Source organism: Spermophilus citellus, assembly GCF_964194105.1.
Source record: "Spermophilus citellus genome assembly, chromosome: 6".
Lineage (NCBI taxonomy): Eukaryota > Metazoa > Chordata > Mammalia > Rodentia > Sciuridae > Spermophilus > Spermophilus citellus.
In genome coordinates, this window is record NC_138187.1 from 61,603,464 (window position 1) to 61,619,344 (window position 15,881).

Genomic DNA, 15,881 nt, shown 5'->3' on the forward strand with positions numbered 1-15,881 from the left:
GCCTGCTTCACCAATCGGTGGGAATATAAAATGTTGCAGACACTAGATAAAAGAGTATGGTGATTCCTCACAAATTAAAAATAGAAATCCCATATGTAAAGATGCAGTGACCCACACCTTTAATCCCAGTGGCTCAGGAGATATAAGGCAGCCTCAGAAATGTGGTGAGGCTCTCAGCAACTCAGTGAGACCCTGTCTCTAAATGAAATAAAAAGGACTAGAGATATGGCTCAGTGATTAAGTGCCCCTTAATTCAATTCCACCATCCCACCAATCACCAAGGGAAAAGAAAAAGAAAAAGAATTTCCATATGATCCAGGAATTCCGATTCTGTAATTGAAAGCCAAAATATACTACAAGGATGGAAAGCAGGTTCTCAAAGAGATATGTGTACATCCATGTTCACAGCAGCACTGTTCACCATCACTGAAAGGAGGAAAGCAACCCACAATGGAGAAGTCAATAAGCAGGGGGCCATATAGACATACCACGGAATATTATTCAGTTTTTAGAAGGATGGACATTCTGACACACGCCACAGCATGGAAGAACCTAGGACATGGTGCTAAGTGAAATAACCTGTCAGAAAAAGACAAATACTTTGTATCTGAGTGTCCCTAAAGTAACCAAATATATAGAACCAGGAGGTAGAATATGGTAGCTCTGTCTAGGGGAAATGGGAAAGGAGAATTAGCATTGACTGGTGCTGAGTGTCAGTTTAATAAGTTGAAAAGAGTTCTGTCAATGGATGGTGACGAGGGCTGCACAGCAGTGTGAATGTACTTAATGTCACTGCTCTACCCACTTAAAAATGGCAAAGATGGCCACGTGTGGGAGCACTTGCTTTTACACCCAGTGACTGGAGAGGCAGAGGCAGAGGCAGGAGGATTGCAATTTCCAGGTCAGCCTGTGCAATTTAGTGAGACCATGTCTCAAAACAAAGAATGCAAAAGGTGGGGGATGTTTGTAAGTGGTAAGTATTGGTTCAATCTCCCATGATGAAAAATACACAAACAAACAAAACCATAAGATGGGTATTTTATTGTATAGATATTTTTATCTCAATTTTATATATTCAAGAGAACACAGGAGTAAAGTGGGAGAGATCCAACAACATTTATGTAAGCAAAGGTCTCTGTCTTTCCTCAACTCTGAGTCCCAAAATTCTTAGAAGGAATTATTGTTTTATTTTGTGCTTTGAACATAAACTTTTAGATTACTGTCAGGTGAAATTAACCCCCTCTCAAATAGATCCCCTTCCACTGAGTAGCCAGGCTTCTCCTCCTGTCCCATCTCTTCATGTTCCAGCATAGGTTGGCTCCCACCCTTCCCAAGGAGGATGCACATGGATGAAAAGCAGCCCTAGTCATCCTGCTGTCATTCCCCTCCCACTACAGAGTGGTCACCTGCAAATTGCTTTGTGAACTAATGGAGTGAAGGAACACAGATGAGATGAGAAATGCTTGTACCTGACAGAAAAGTTGGCTTTCACTCACACATGCACATGGAGACTCAAAATTGTGCCGTTTTCCTTGGTAAAGTTTGGTTTTTCTTTCTTTTTTTAAGTTGTCTATGTACCTTTATTTTATTTATTTATATGTGGTGCTGAGACTCAAACTGAGTGCTTCACACATGCTAGGCAAGCGCTCTGCCCCTGAGTCACAACCCCAGCCTGAAGTTTGGTTTTTCCAGTCAGGAAGAGCGGGTCACAGGGGGGACAATAGGAATAGCTTCTTGGTTCAGAGACTAAAATGTGTGTTTTCTATAAAGTGAAGAGGTTTATTTAATTGCCTTGATTGCTAATTTGTCTATTCCTTATCAGCTTCATTGAATATCTACTACTTAACAAATACTTGATGTGTATTAAGTGATGTGTATTAATTAGGAAAGCACTTGAAACACTGTCTACTGCCCCCTTAGAGGTGTTTCATCTCTGCTCCATGCACATTATGCCTCTCATTAACACCACATGCAAATTTACTGAAAGGAATATTGATCCCAGAATTGCACTCTGGAGTCTTACCAGATTTTCTAATGGAAATGTTCTTTATCAAGAAAGGAGATCTGATTAAATCCCAAACATTTATGTTTGTTGGAATGTCCTAGAAGGATTCATATCCTACACTCAAATTAAATCAGGGATTAATGAAGTATCTGAGGAAAAAAAATCTGAAACATTATTACTTGGTCATTTCATGCAAGTGTACCTTCAAATCTGTGCTATTTGCATCTCCATAAAATTTTCTTGCTGTTTCTACAACTTCTTTCTCAATATTTTCTTGACTGGTGCCTTTCACGTCAATGTAGTGGCAATCAGCACTGACAAAATGGCAGGAAATTACCTGTGCAGAGTGAACATTGTTAATGGAGAAAAGCATCTCATAAATGTCAACAACCAAGCAAGGAGTTTTTCTTGCAGAAAGTAATTATTACACACAGATTTGACTTCTAACCTGCAAGCCCCAGTCCCTGGCATCTAAAATGTCTACCTTGTAGGTCAGCCTCTCCCTGCTGCCCCCTAGCTAAATGCTAATTAAGGAACTATAAAAAACTTTTTACCTAGCTATGATTATATTTTTAAAAGGTATATATGAGACAATGGCATAATTGCCTAAATAACCAATCTTTATATTTTTTAAATTTATTTTTAAGTTATAGGTAGGCATAATGTCTTCATTTTACTTTATGTGCTGCCCAGGATCCAACCCTCTGCCTCACACATGCTAGGCAAGTACTCCACCAAGTGAGCTAGAATCCTAACCCCAAATGTGATTATGTGAGTATTTCAGTCCTTGTTTTTGCCTCAGAAAGCAGAAGCTGTGCATTACAAGGTGAGCTACTGCTCTGAAACAATTCCACATATGACCAAGATTCAAGAGGAACAGGTTTAGGATCCTGAGGACACCTGGCTTCTAACTAAGTAGAGGAAACAAAAAAAAAAAAAAAATAGGAAATATTCTTTCTGGTATGTAAACTGGAAAATACAATCCAGTTTAGTTAAAAGTCATAAATCTTTTACATATTACTATACATATAATTTCTGTTTTGAACCCATTCACCTTTCAAAACTGGAGCAATGTGAATGCATACTTTCCTGAATCCTTGAGTTCGGTTCCGGCCAGATCCATGGATGAGCAAAGGATGAAAAAAGACAGTGTCTCCCTTCTCCATCACAAGGTGCACTCGGGCACGGTCTTGGTCATGGTCCTGGATCCCATGGTACATGGTGTTAACTCCACCCTGGAACACATAAGACAGGCACAGTCTACACTGGAGGAAGCACCAAAATGAACACTTTGTGCATGACTCCGCAGGGACAGCAAGGGTTCTTTGACTTCTACCAAGAGGAAAACTTAGATCTAAGTTAAATTCTGAAATTATAAAAGATGCATGAGTCTGTCATACATCTGGTTTTTGAAAGTCACAGATCCTAGGGTATAGTGGTGCACACCTGTGATCCCAGCTACTAGGGAGGCTGAAGTCAGGCATCCCAAGGTCAGGACAGCTTAAGTAAATTCACCAAGATCCTGTCTCAAAAAGATTTTTTACAAAGAGATGAGGATGTAGCTCAGTGATGGAGGGCTTGCCTAGAATGTGCACGGCTTTGAGTTTGAACCCCAGCAATGCAAAAAATTAAGGTCACAGGTTAGTAATTAATTCACTCATTTTTTGACCAAATGAAAATTTTGAATTTTACCTACACTTCCTCATTGAATTATAAGTAATTGAGATCATCTTTGCCTCTTGTGATGAACACAGCTGAACACCTTTCTCTTAGGCATTTCCAGCCTCAATCTTAACATCCTTGCCCCAGCCTGACATTCACCTCACCTAGAATTTTGTTCACATCATTCTTGTATTACTTAAGGTATCTTAGCCTAATTATTCCCCCAAAATAGAATGGTGAAAAGGCTCAATTTTTCTGAGCTCAAAGGACTTATGTCATATTCAGTGTACAAAGAGAATAGTAATTTTAAATATTGTTTATTGATAACTATTTCCAAAGGTAGTCATAACTCAAGAAAATGTATTATATCCTTATTAAAGAAATTAAAGTGAGAAGTGACTACAGATGATGAGCCTTTAAGCATCTGGGCAGAAGTGTCCCATTTCTTATGCTAAAAGTATTCTTTTGGGAAATGACCATCATCCTACTGCAGAACATGGTAACTTTGACCCAGTATAATGGATACATTGTCAGTTTCATTGGATTGAGACATGCCCAAAATAAAGGGGCTTCTGGTCGATGATGGTGTGTCTAGGGATGATTGATCTGTGGGATGGCAAGGGAGGTGGAGAATCTCATTCGCCAAGTAATGCCTCCCAAGCAATATTGTCTAATAGGATGGTGGCTTGGATGGGATTAAAGTTGGAAGAACAGGGCTGGGGTTGTAGCTCAGTGGTAGAGCCCTTTTCTCGAAGGTGCGATGCACTGGGTTCAATACTCAGCAACACATAAAAAAAAATAAGCAAATAAAATAAAGATATTGTGTCCATTTACAACAAAAAATTGAAATAAAATAAAGTTGGAAGAACAAACAAGCAGCACCAAATGGCTGCTGCGATTCTCTGAGGCCATCAGCCTGCCCTTTCACTTCAAAGCAGATTCTGCCAGTGATTCATCAGGGATTTCAGGTTCTTCTGATCTTGCACAGAAAATCCTGAGAATCTCCTCTCTACCTCTAGGCTTCTAGACCTCAAACAGTGAGAACACATTTTTGAAGAATGAATTAGATCTCATCATTCATGGGTGCAGAGGCACCTTAATAGTTCCGCAGCATCAACATTTGAATGCATATACAAACTATTGTTCAGTCCTGCAACAGAATACTACTCAGCAATGGAAAGGAACAAAGAACAAGCTATTGAGAGACGTGTCAGCTTTGGTGAACTTCAAAATAACTATGCTGAGCAACAGAAGCCACACACCCCCAAAAGGTGTATGCCATAGGATTATACTTATATAACATTTTATAAAATTCAAAGTAAACAACAGGATCGGAAAGTAACTCAGTGGTTGCTTGGGGAGGGTATCAATGGATTCTTTTGATTGTGGGACCAGGTGTGTATGGCAATATCATCAAATTATATACTCAAAATATGTACATTTCTTAATTGAGACTTATTGCTGAAAAACACTTTAGTTACAAAATGAAAGTTCTTCCAGCTTCCTAAAAAGGAAGCACCCCATTCTCCATATATAACCTCGAGACTCACTGTTAAAATCCATCTTAGTCAGATCCTAATGTACATTTTTAGGCTCTTCTCCCCTTCTAAGTCCCAAAATGTGCCACTAGCACCCAGCCTATCTGGAATGTGAGCATCTTCCATCTTTCCTCCTCCTTAGCCAGGTTCACACTTGCCTTTGACTTGATGCCTCTATAGAGAATTTCTGGGGTAGGAAATTCTACCTTGTCCTTCAAGGCTCAGCTCAATCTCCACCTCCACCCCTGAGCCTCTGCTGGTACTCACAGGGGCAAAGAGACAATCCCTCCCTCCCTTCCTCTACTCTAAGAGTCTTCAGTCAGTGGGCACGTCACAAACACCAGAGTTGAAGGGTTGATGCCTGACCTCTGCCATTAGGCCTCGCCATCTCAGATCCTAGGCAGCTCCTACTCAAGTGTCCGTACTGGCTGGCCTTCACACATATGATGAAAGAACAAATATAATGAATATTTGATCTGATGTCCTTGAACTCCTCCTGATCCCAATTGCAAATTTCAGGACAATGATTTGCTGAGAAAGGAAAACAGTCTCTTTTCCAAGTTTTTGACATGAAATTACAACAGGGAAAGAGATTCTGATCCAGACTCAGTGGTAAGACAGACCTACCTCCCACTGGGGGTAGTCATGTGGCTTCAGGCAACCTTTGTGGGTGCCTGGGAGGACAACCAGACAGCCGTTGTTCCGGTCAATGTGCTCCATGGCAGTCCAAGCACAAACAATGCGATTGCTAGGCCTGAAGGGGAAATAGTGCAGATCCTGGTGCAAGGGGTGCCGGGAAGTCTTCTTGCCTGAAATGAGCCTGCTGTCAAAAGGAGCTTGAGCCTCACAATTCTTATTTTTATTGTGTGTATGTGTATGTGTGTGTGTTGTGCTGGGGATTGAACCAGGGCCTTATGCATGCAAGGTGAGAATTCTACCAACTGGGTTATATCCCCAGCCCCAGAATTCTTATTCTTTGCCTGAATAAATAACACATTGACCTTCCCTTGCAAAAAACAACCACATCAAACATTGTGTGGTTTCTATTATGGAAAATCAGTCCCAAGAGAACAGAACCAAACAAATATAGCAGTCAACATGGGGCTTGGAATCTACACTTTCTTCTGAGTTTCTGGTTGCTGGGTGCTTCTCTCTTTTCTAGGGAGCTGCATATACTTCATCATTTCTGTTGTGCTTTATTCCTCTGTCACTCTGAATTTGGCACAGAGCTAGTAGGCAGTAGGAATTAAAAACAAAAAAAGATGGATGAACTAAATTGAAGATAATGTTACAGAGTCAAATTTGAGGTCCGCTTCAAAATGGCTGATGCCAAAAACAGTTCCCTTAGAGGTCTTAATTCACAGGCATCCTGTGTACAGTCAGTATCCATTCAGATTCATTGACCACAAGTACATTTTCCCCAGTTTGAGCTTAGAACTTGGTTCCCCAACCACTTCATCTCCCCAGGCAGGACATCCATGGAGGAAGACATTTAGTAACCCTGAGCTTCAATCTTGTCATATAAAAATCACCCAGCTCTCAAAAGGAACTAAAAGTAGAAAAGAATAAAGCCATTCATGGTTGATTTCTGTTACTGTTACAGAAAAATCTCTCCATGTGGTCTGAGAGCCACCTGCAGTAGAATCTCTGGGGATGGTATTAAAAGGCAGACACCTGGGATCTACTTCAGAATTGGTGTCTCATTGAGGACTCAGATATAGGTTTGACAAGCACAAGGCACCACAAGGTGAATGTGACTTGTAGTAATAGCTTTCATCATGTTACTAATAATGATATCTTCAGATTAGGAATGCAGAATCCATGTGATCCTGGCTAAGAATGGTGGGTAAAGATCAGAGATGTTGAACAGAAGGAGTCTATGATACAAGAACAGTCACATTTCTTAAACTGCCACTTCAGACAGCCAATCATTTGAAAATTTAGCAATAACATATCTGAAATATCATCACATACTCCAAAGTTATAACATGAACTCTTTTAAGACTTAAACAAAAGCACTCAAATTCACTCATCCAAAGGAATTTGGTTACATACCTTACTGGAACAACAACTTTACATATTTTAATTACACAATCTTTTTTTTCTTTCCTCTCTTTAACAAATAAGAGCCTTTTACCAGTATCTGGAGGTTTGTTTATCAGCATTGTGTGCATCGCCATGATATTGGGTCCAGTGAAGCACTCCACATACTTCAGAATCTAAGAAAAGGAAGAAGAAGTAAAACAACCTCATGGGAAATCAGAAGTATAGGCAAGGGGCATAAAGGGTCCACACAAGAATCAAAATGACAACAGTATAAACATCAACTGGTATTTTGCAATCTTGCCAAGCATGTATACCTCAGAGTTGGAAACCATTCTAAATTTCCAACACTACAAATTAAATATGACTTTTTGAGCATGCCTGGAGAATAATCCAATGAGTGTGGTCATTCTCTCAACAACTCTTCCCTCAGGTTCATGAACCAAGCAGAGTAATGGCCAGAGGAGAACCAAGAGTGAGCAAGAAAAGAAGGTCCCTGTCCACATGGAGTTTTAGTCCCTTGAGAAGAAAGGAAAGTAGGGAATCTGAGCATCATGGATGATAGTGCTTCATCCACCATGAGATAGTTTTGGCTTCAAGTGCTATCTATGATCCACCTGCAGACTTCTGTTCCCACCACAGCATGGGAGGTGGGAACTATCCCATCACAGCATGGGATGGTTGGGGGCCATTTTCCCTGGCCTTCTCTCCAGGGTGCTGGGTGGGACATCACAGGTGACTTACCTGTGCTATCTGTCCTCAGGAGTAAAACTGTCTAATAACATCTGGTTATGATTTTCCATGAGTGCTATATGGAAAGTCTCTTTCAAACCTATTTTAAACAAGTGGTTAGGAAAACATGGTGCTAAAAGGTGGGAGTGTACAAATACACTTGAGGATGCAGGAACTAATTTCAGAAGAATGCACAAAGCGCTCACAGAAAACAGAGCTTCAGTAGAAAGAATCTGCTTTTCATGTTGTGCCTTCTGCACTGCTTAGGAGATTATATATATATATATATAAAATATGAGAAATATATATATATGAGAAATACCCTTAAAGAAGAATAATTTCAAAAACAAAAACAAACCCTAATTTAGGCCAAGCCTTGTGACATATGCCTGTTATCCCAGCTCCTTGGGAGGCTAAGGTAGGAAAATCAAGGCCAGCCTCAACCACAGCATGACTCTTTCTCAAAACAAAGAATAAAGAAGGTTGGAAGTATAGTTCAGCGATAAAGTGCCCCAGAGTTCAATCCATAGTACCATAAATAAGTAAAGTTAAATAAAAACTAATTTAAGAGTTGGGGTTGTAGCTTAGTGGTAGAGTGCTTGCCCAGCACATGTGAGGCCCTGGGTTCTATCCTCAGTATCACATAAAGATAGATAAATAAAATAAAGGTATTGTATCCATTTACAACTACAAATTTTTTAAAAAAAACTAATTTGAATTTAAAAGCAAAATCATTCCATCAACCCGATTTATGAAACAAATAGAAAAGTCAATACATTTACAAATACAGCCTCACAATTTTACCCCTGTTGATATTGAGTCTTGGAACAGCTGTTCCTCTTTAACAGAAAATTCCTATCTTTCTTAACAAAAGATAATTAGCACACTCCACAGCAGCGTTTCACTGTCTTGATGCTACTGGTATCTTGGTTGGGATAATTCTTGGGGGAGAGGGCGTCATAGGATGTCAGACCCCATTACCAACATCTTTGGTCCCTACCCACTAGAAGCCACTAGTGTATCCACTATGAGGTTATCATCTCCAGGAAGTCTTCACACCTTGCCAGTATCCACTGGGAGGCAAAATCACCTCGATCTGAAAGCCACCATGCTAGCACCATGAGTAGAAGGGGATTAAATCCAGGACAACCAGTGGATCTTGGAGAAGACCTCCAAGCTGGCTATGAAAGAGAAACCAAAACAAGAGTAGTCTCTAACCTCTGGGAGAGTGCAGAATCTAAAGAGCTCCTTATCTTCCTGAAAATCTTGGATCTTCGAGATTGTTTTCTCACTTGGACTATATTCTGATTTCGCAATGGACACATCTCTCATTACCATCAGTCCTACTGGTTTCGACTCCTCTCTGCAGATCTTTTCAAATTCAACCCTAGAAAATTAAATATACAAACAATATCATGACCTCTGCTCTAAGCCCCTGGTTGACCCTGACCTGTGTAAATAGCTGCAGATTCAGGAGCAGTTTCTACCTAGTCAGCCCTCAGGCCTAGTGAGGCAGGAAGGAGGAAATGGCCAACTCAGAAATCGTGGTCTCCTAGCTGAAATCCACTGCCAGAATGATAATATTGCTTTGTTTAACACCCAGTAGGAAGACATTTTCATGATTACATTGTAATAATGCAAGGTGAATATCCCTTATCTGAAATACTTAGAACTAGAATATTTCATATTTCAGGTATTTTTTGGTTTGGGGAATATTGACATGTACATAATGAGCTGATTATGATAGAGCATGCCTGTTATCCCAGAGAAGTGGTTGCAGAATAGTAAATTTGAGACCAGTCTATTCAATTTCAAGACTGTCTGAAAATTAAATATACAAAGGACTGGGAATAGAACTTCATGGTAAAGTTTTCTTGGGTTCAATCCCAAGCACTAAAAACAATAATAACCTTTTTTTTTTTTTTTTTGGTACCAGAGATTGAACTGAGGGGCACTCACCCACTAAGCCACATCCCCAGCCCTATTTTGTATTTTATTTAGAGACAAGTCTCACTAAGTTGCTTAGTGCATTGCCATTGCTAAAGCTGCCTTTGAACTCAGGATCCTCCTGCTTCAGCCTCCCGAGCCGCTGGGATTACAGGTGTGTGCCACCTCGCCTGGCTGAAAGTAATAATAATCTTAATAACAAAAATAATAATGAGATGTCCTGGAGATGACACTAAGTCTCATCCCCAAATTACTTTATGCTTCCTGTATACCTTATACACATAGCTTAAAGGCAATTTTATACAAAGTTTTTAGTGTATCTGTATTGTGGCCAAGACCATCACATGGGTCAGGCATGGAATTTTCCTCTTATGACATCATCTTGGTGCTCAATATCAAATTTTCTGATAAGTGTTGCTTGGCTTGTAATAGCAAATACTCCTATAGCACCTACCTTATACCAGGCATTCTTCATAGTGCTCTCCACATATTTTACCTTATCTTGTCCCAATAATAATGCCAGATCAGTGCTATTACTATGCCCATTTTACAGAGGAATACACACAGGTATGGAAAACTTAGTTCATACTCTTTGGTCCAATACTTCTAGTTGTAGGTCTTTAAGAAAATGACCTTAAAATGTCTGTGGGACACACCATGTTAAGTGGTAAAGCTGAGATTAAGGCCAGAAATTCTGGCTCCAGAGCCCATGCTTCTAAACACATCCCAACAAACCACATCACTCAAAACACCTGAACATGCAGAGGCTAATCTAACATGTACTCCCATCACATACATGACATACATATTTTATGAATTTTTATTCTTCTATTACAATTATACCTAATAGTAGAATCCACTGTGATATATTCACACTTACACAGAGTATCAGTTGGTCAGTTTCATTCCCCAGCACCTCTCCTTTTCCTCCCCTCTTCCATCCCATGGACCCCTTTCCTATACTCTACTGATCTTCCTTCTGTTTTCATAAGACCTCTTTTTACCCCCATTGTTTCTCTCTGGTTTCCATATATGAGAGGAAACAATGACCCTTGACTTTCTGAATCTTACTTACTGCACTTAACATGATATCCTCCATTTCCACCCTTTTCCCTGCAAATGACATAACTGCCATAAAACATTTTTTTGTGTGTAAAATAAGCAAGAGTATTTCTGCACCTAAAGCGTTGAATATCAGCATCGGATACTAGATTTTTAATAACAAGAAATCCATTTTCTTCATAAAATTTTCTCTGTTCCAGGCTTAGCACATCATTATCCAAAGTATACCTATAGGAGAAAAAGGCACCAAATTAGTACAAATTTTATATTACAACCTAACATTATGTACCAAGAACCCAAGAAATCTTTGATCCAATACCTCTAGTGTAGGTCTTTAAGAAATTGATCTTAAAATGTTTGAAAAACTTCAGGTCCAAAATATTAACAATGGTCACAAAATGTACAGTAATAAAAGAAAAATTAATGACTGACATACCTACTTGATGGAGCATTAAAACTGAAGGACACAAGAGTGTGGAAAATTCAAATGATAATAAAATGATTACAATGATATAGACATGACACTATTTGTGAAAAGATGACTGCTGAGACACACACCAAAAAAAAGTGAAAAACATTTTGCCAAATAGTGATTGTCTTTGAATAATAGAATGTTGGGTGATTTTTTAAAACAATTCCCTCTATTTCTCTGATTTTGAACTTTTTGTAGAGTGCACGTATATGGTTTTCAGTTGGGGAACTAATCCAATAAATTTTATATTTTCAACTTAATACATTCTCAGAAGTAATCAAAGTAAACAAAAGCTAAATGAGAGTTCAACAAACAAGCGAATACAAATCATCTGTCTCTTAAGATAGAACTTTGACTATAGCAATATTAATGAGGGTCAAGGCCTTCCCTTTAAAGGTGATTGAAGATAATAAACCTGGGTGAACACAGTGATGTGGGCTTGTAATCCCAGAGATTCAGGAGACTGAAGGAGGAGAATGACAAGTTCTAAGCCAGCCGCAGCAATTAAGGAAGGCCCTAAGCATCTTAGACAGTCACTGTCTCAAAATAAAAAATCAAAAGGACTGTGGATACAGTTCAGTAGTAAACCACTATGGGTTTAATCAACATACACACTCAGAAAAAGATAGTAAGCCTGCCAGGTGTGGTATACACACTTCTATAATTCCAGCTACTCAGGAAGCTGAGGCAGGAAGATTGCCTGAGCCCTGGAGTGCAAAACAACCTGGGCAACATACAAGACCCACAACTCAAAAATATTAAAAAGAGGAGGAGGGGGAGGGGGAGGGAAGGGGAGGGGAGGGGAGGGGGAGGAGGAGGAGGAGAAAGAAAGAAAAAGAAAAAGGAGGATACGAAGAAAAAGAAAAAAATGTATATTGTAAACCAAAAAATTAGCTAATATTTCAGTTTAACTTAATTACAAACTAATTTAATGGTTCCATTTTCAAAACTCAGATTATACATTTTCTGGTATTTTTCCTTCTTTCTGAATTTAAGAATAAATATAGAAAATTAAAGTCAAAGTCTTCAAAAACAATCACAATTCTACTAATTAGAACAATCCTGGAAAGAGAGAATGTATATAATAAATTTTAATCAGGCAACATGGTATATTGTATATCATATCCAAGCTAATACTGGAAAAGCATTTATATACATAGTAAGGAAACCAATTAAAATTACATCTACTTACTGGAATTGCTGAGGATGGAAACTGGCAGGGGCAATAGGCCCTGAAGTGGGGGAAGCTACCTAACCAGTGAATTAAGGTGAACAAAGTAAAATTTGGGAGTCAAACTTGTCTAGAAACAACCACCTTCTCTGGGGTGGTTCTCACAGGAACCAGGTGCTCAGGTTTCCCACATCACCCTGACAGGTGCAAGGTGCACACTGCTGCTTTAAGTTCTTTCATTTATATCACTTTGTCTCATTGTCACAATAATCTGAGGAGGTGGTGAGAATATCAGGGGCTTTATAGTGATATGCAAATGAATGGAAAACACTAAAAAGTTTACAAATGATTTAACTAGTAGAATAATGAGTTACATGTTTTTAATTTCCCATTTCAACTTATCTTCTTTAAACACACACACACACACACACACACACACACACACACACGACATGTTGTACTTCAAGAATGATTAGTCCTTATTCCAAAATATACCATTCTAAGAAACAATGAAGGCTGGAAAAAAATTGTCACAAGTCTTTAAGAAGTCTAAGACTAAAGGAAACATTCACTATAAATCTTGGTCAGTGTTGTCCAAGATCATAGCCACCAGGCACCTCTGGCTATTTAAGCTGAAATTAATTGAATGTTAAAATGCAGTCCCTCACCTGCACGCATCCTAATTTGACCTATTTCAATGGCTCAATAACCACATGTGGCTGGGGCTACTATATTGCACAATCCAGGCATGAAATATTTCATCATCACAGAAAGCCAAACTCAACAGTGCTGATATGGGGGGGGGGGGACATCAAAAAACTATTCTCTAAGCTCAGCAATAGCAGGGTCAGAAAATCCATTAAAAATATATATATATCAAGAGGGTTGGGATTTAGCTTAGTGGTAGAACACTTGCACCACACCTTGGGTTCCATTCCCAGAATGACAGAGATGAAAAACAAAGCAATGAGAGGCTGAACCAAGAAATCCTAATTATACTCCTAAATATATCCAGTCCCAGTGTATCACAACTCTCAGTATTTAGCCTGCATCAGAAACAGAATATATAGGAGACCTCAGGGCAACACCTCTAGATTCTGATTCTGCAGTCTGAGTTGAATTGAGCCTTAGAATTTGCATTCCCCACCACTCCTAGGATGAAACCCAGGGCCCTTCAGTACTAGGTAAGTCTTCTATCACCAAATTAAACCCACTGAGCTAACTTGCACAGCAAAATTCCTTTTCTAACAAATTCTTCTGACAAATTCCCAGGGAACACAGATGCCACTGCTCAATGGACCACACTATGACAAACACTGGTATAGTTAAATAGTTCAAATGTTTAATCTCTTCTCACTGTAAAATGAGCTGACATCCTCTCCTGGAGTCTCTTTACCACTTTACAGTCCTATGGACAAAGTTTAAACTGGCAATGTTCTTCCATGTTGCTGCTTGGAAACCCACTGGGAAGAGCAACACTGAAAGTCCAAGACACAGCTATTAGACTCAACCTTAGGAGAGATGTCAGGATGTTAACAAAAAGCAGAAAAAAAAAAAAAAAAAAAGAAAGGCTACTGGCCTAAAGAAAAACTCCAGGCAGTTCCTACAGAGCTTCCCAAAGCACTCTCTGAATGAGAAGGCTTAAACTGAGCAGGCAAAAGCAATTCAAGAAACCGATTTGATTAGTGAGTCCTATTCACACTCACACATTTCTGGATCTGCTCCTCCCCTACAAGCCTGGCATACATACCCTGCTGGCATTCACTTCTGAAGACTCAAGGACAACCCAGGCGCTGGATTCTAAGTCCTTTTCCAAACACCAAAGCAGACACTGCCAGGGTCCCCAGATCACCAGAAGCTGCCACAGAGCACAGAGCTCCACTAGCAAGGGGAGCAACCAGAAGCTCAGGCTGAGAGAGGGTTCCACCATTCTCGTGGCCTGTCCTCTAAGTCCCTTCCAGTCAGCTCTATGCTTCTGTATGATTGTCCTGGAGCATTTCTTGGTCTCCAGATATTCATTCGCAGAGGTCGTGCACACTCAGTGCAGAAAATGACAAGGCAGCTGACTATGGCAAGGCCTCCTTTGGGACCCACCGCCGGCTCTAAGAAGGACCAGAAAGGTGACGCGATAGCTGCCACTGAAACCAGGAGGGTCCCATATCAATCGCCAGGAAAGAAGCCCTTGAGGGGGTGGGGGCCAGCCTCCACCCCGCTCCCGGGCGCCTGTTTGAGATATCACCTTTGCAGGGATAGCAGAGCTGAGGGTCAAAAAGGGCATGCCAAGTGTCTCTCCTGCGCCCTGGAGGCCACCACCTAGGCCCAGGCCACCCCCAAGAACTAGGCTGCTGTGCTCCATCTGGACGGAGCCCAGCCCAGCCCAAAGGATACCACGGCACCGGCCGAAGGACAGCCGAGGTGCCCCAGAACCATCCGCAGGCGAGTGGCGGCGCGCTGCTGCGCCATGGTGGAGGCGAGGACACCAACCCGCGGGGCCCCGGGCTCCACTTCATTGCCAGGCCGCCCCGCCTCCTGGCGAGAGAGGGAAGTCGCAGCGGCCCTGCGCGACTCCCGGGGCTCCGCCTCCCGGGGCTCCGCCTCCCGGGCCCGGCAGAGAGACTCCCAGGGCCCCCGGGTCAGCTGGGTCCCCTGGCGCTTGGGCTCCTTCTTCTCCTATGCAGCTGTTTCTAATCCACAGGGACCCTCCCCGGATGATCATAGCTTGAGTCCATCAACAACCAACCATCCTCGCGACTCTTCTCTCCACTGCTAAACCAGTATAATCCAAAGGTTTATCCCTAAAAATCTGTCCTGCTGTTCAAAAGAGATTTAATTTAGTGCGAATCCAGCCCAAAATATTAGTTTGGCTGCCCCTCCCCCTTAAATGTATTAAATAAATGACTTCCAGAAAATTGTGATAAAGTCTAGCAAAATTTGAATTTTTTTTTTTTACAGAACTAAAAGTTCTTTTGTAAGATCTCTTTGTAACATCTTGTTGTAAGACCTGCAGATGATTGGCATTGCATCTGCTCTCTCATTGGTTCTTTAGCATGGAGTTACTTCCAGAATTTTGTTCCTTGTAAACTTGCTATCATGTCTTTAATGGAGTCTTTATATAATTTGGTGACAGTGCCATAGTACATCCTGACCATCAGCCCATAAGATATTATGTGTTTGTTCAGAGGGAACAACAGCCACTGGAAAATGGCCATCCTTTGGCCTTCACCTTTGGGTTCTTTATGCCTTTCCCAT

General features: G+C 40.6%; 1 protein-coding gene across 1 annotated transcript; it reads right to left on the reverse strand.

The window, feature by feature from the left end:
• Positions 1–2,180: 2,180 nt before the first annotated feature.
• LOC308652266 (phytanoyl-CoA dioxygenase, peroxisomal-like) lies at positions 2,181–15,176 on the reverse strand (the record flags this gene model as incomplete). Its single annotated transcript, XM_081300040.1, has 8 exons — positions 15,021–15,176; positions 12,654–12,712; positions 11,107–11,217; positions 9,199–9,367; positions 7,343–7,424; positions 5,833–6,014; positions 3,091–3,240; positions 2,181–2,342 (listed from the first exon to the last, which is right to left on the reverse strand). Exons 1-8 carry the CDS (start codon positions 15,093–15,095, stop codon positions 2,181–2,183), a joined length of 990 nt encoding a protein of 329 aa, XP_081156166.1. The 5' UTR covers positions 15,096–15,176.
• Positions 15,177–15,881: the final 705 nt, after the last annotated feature.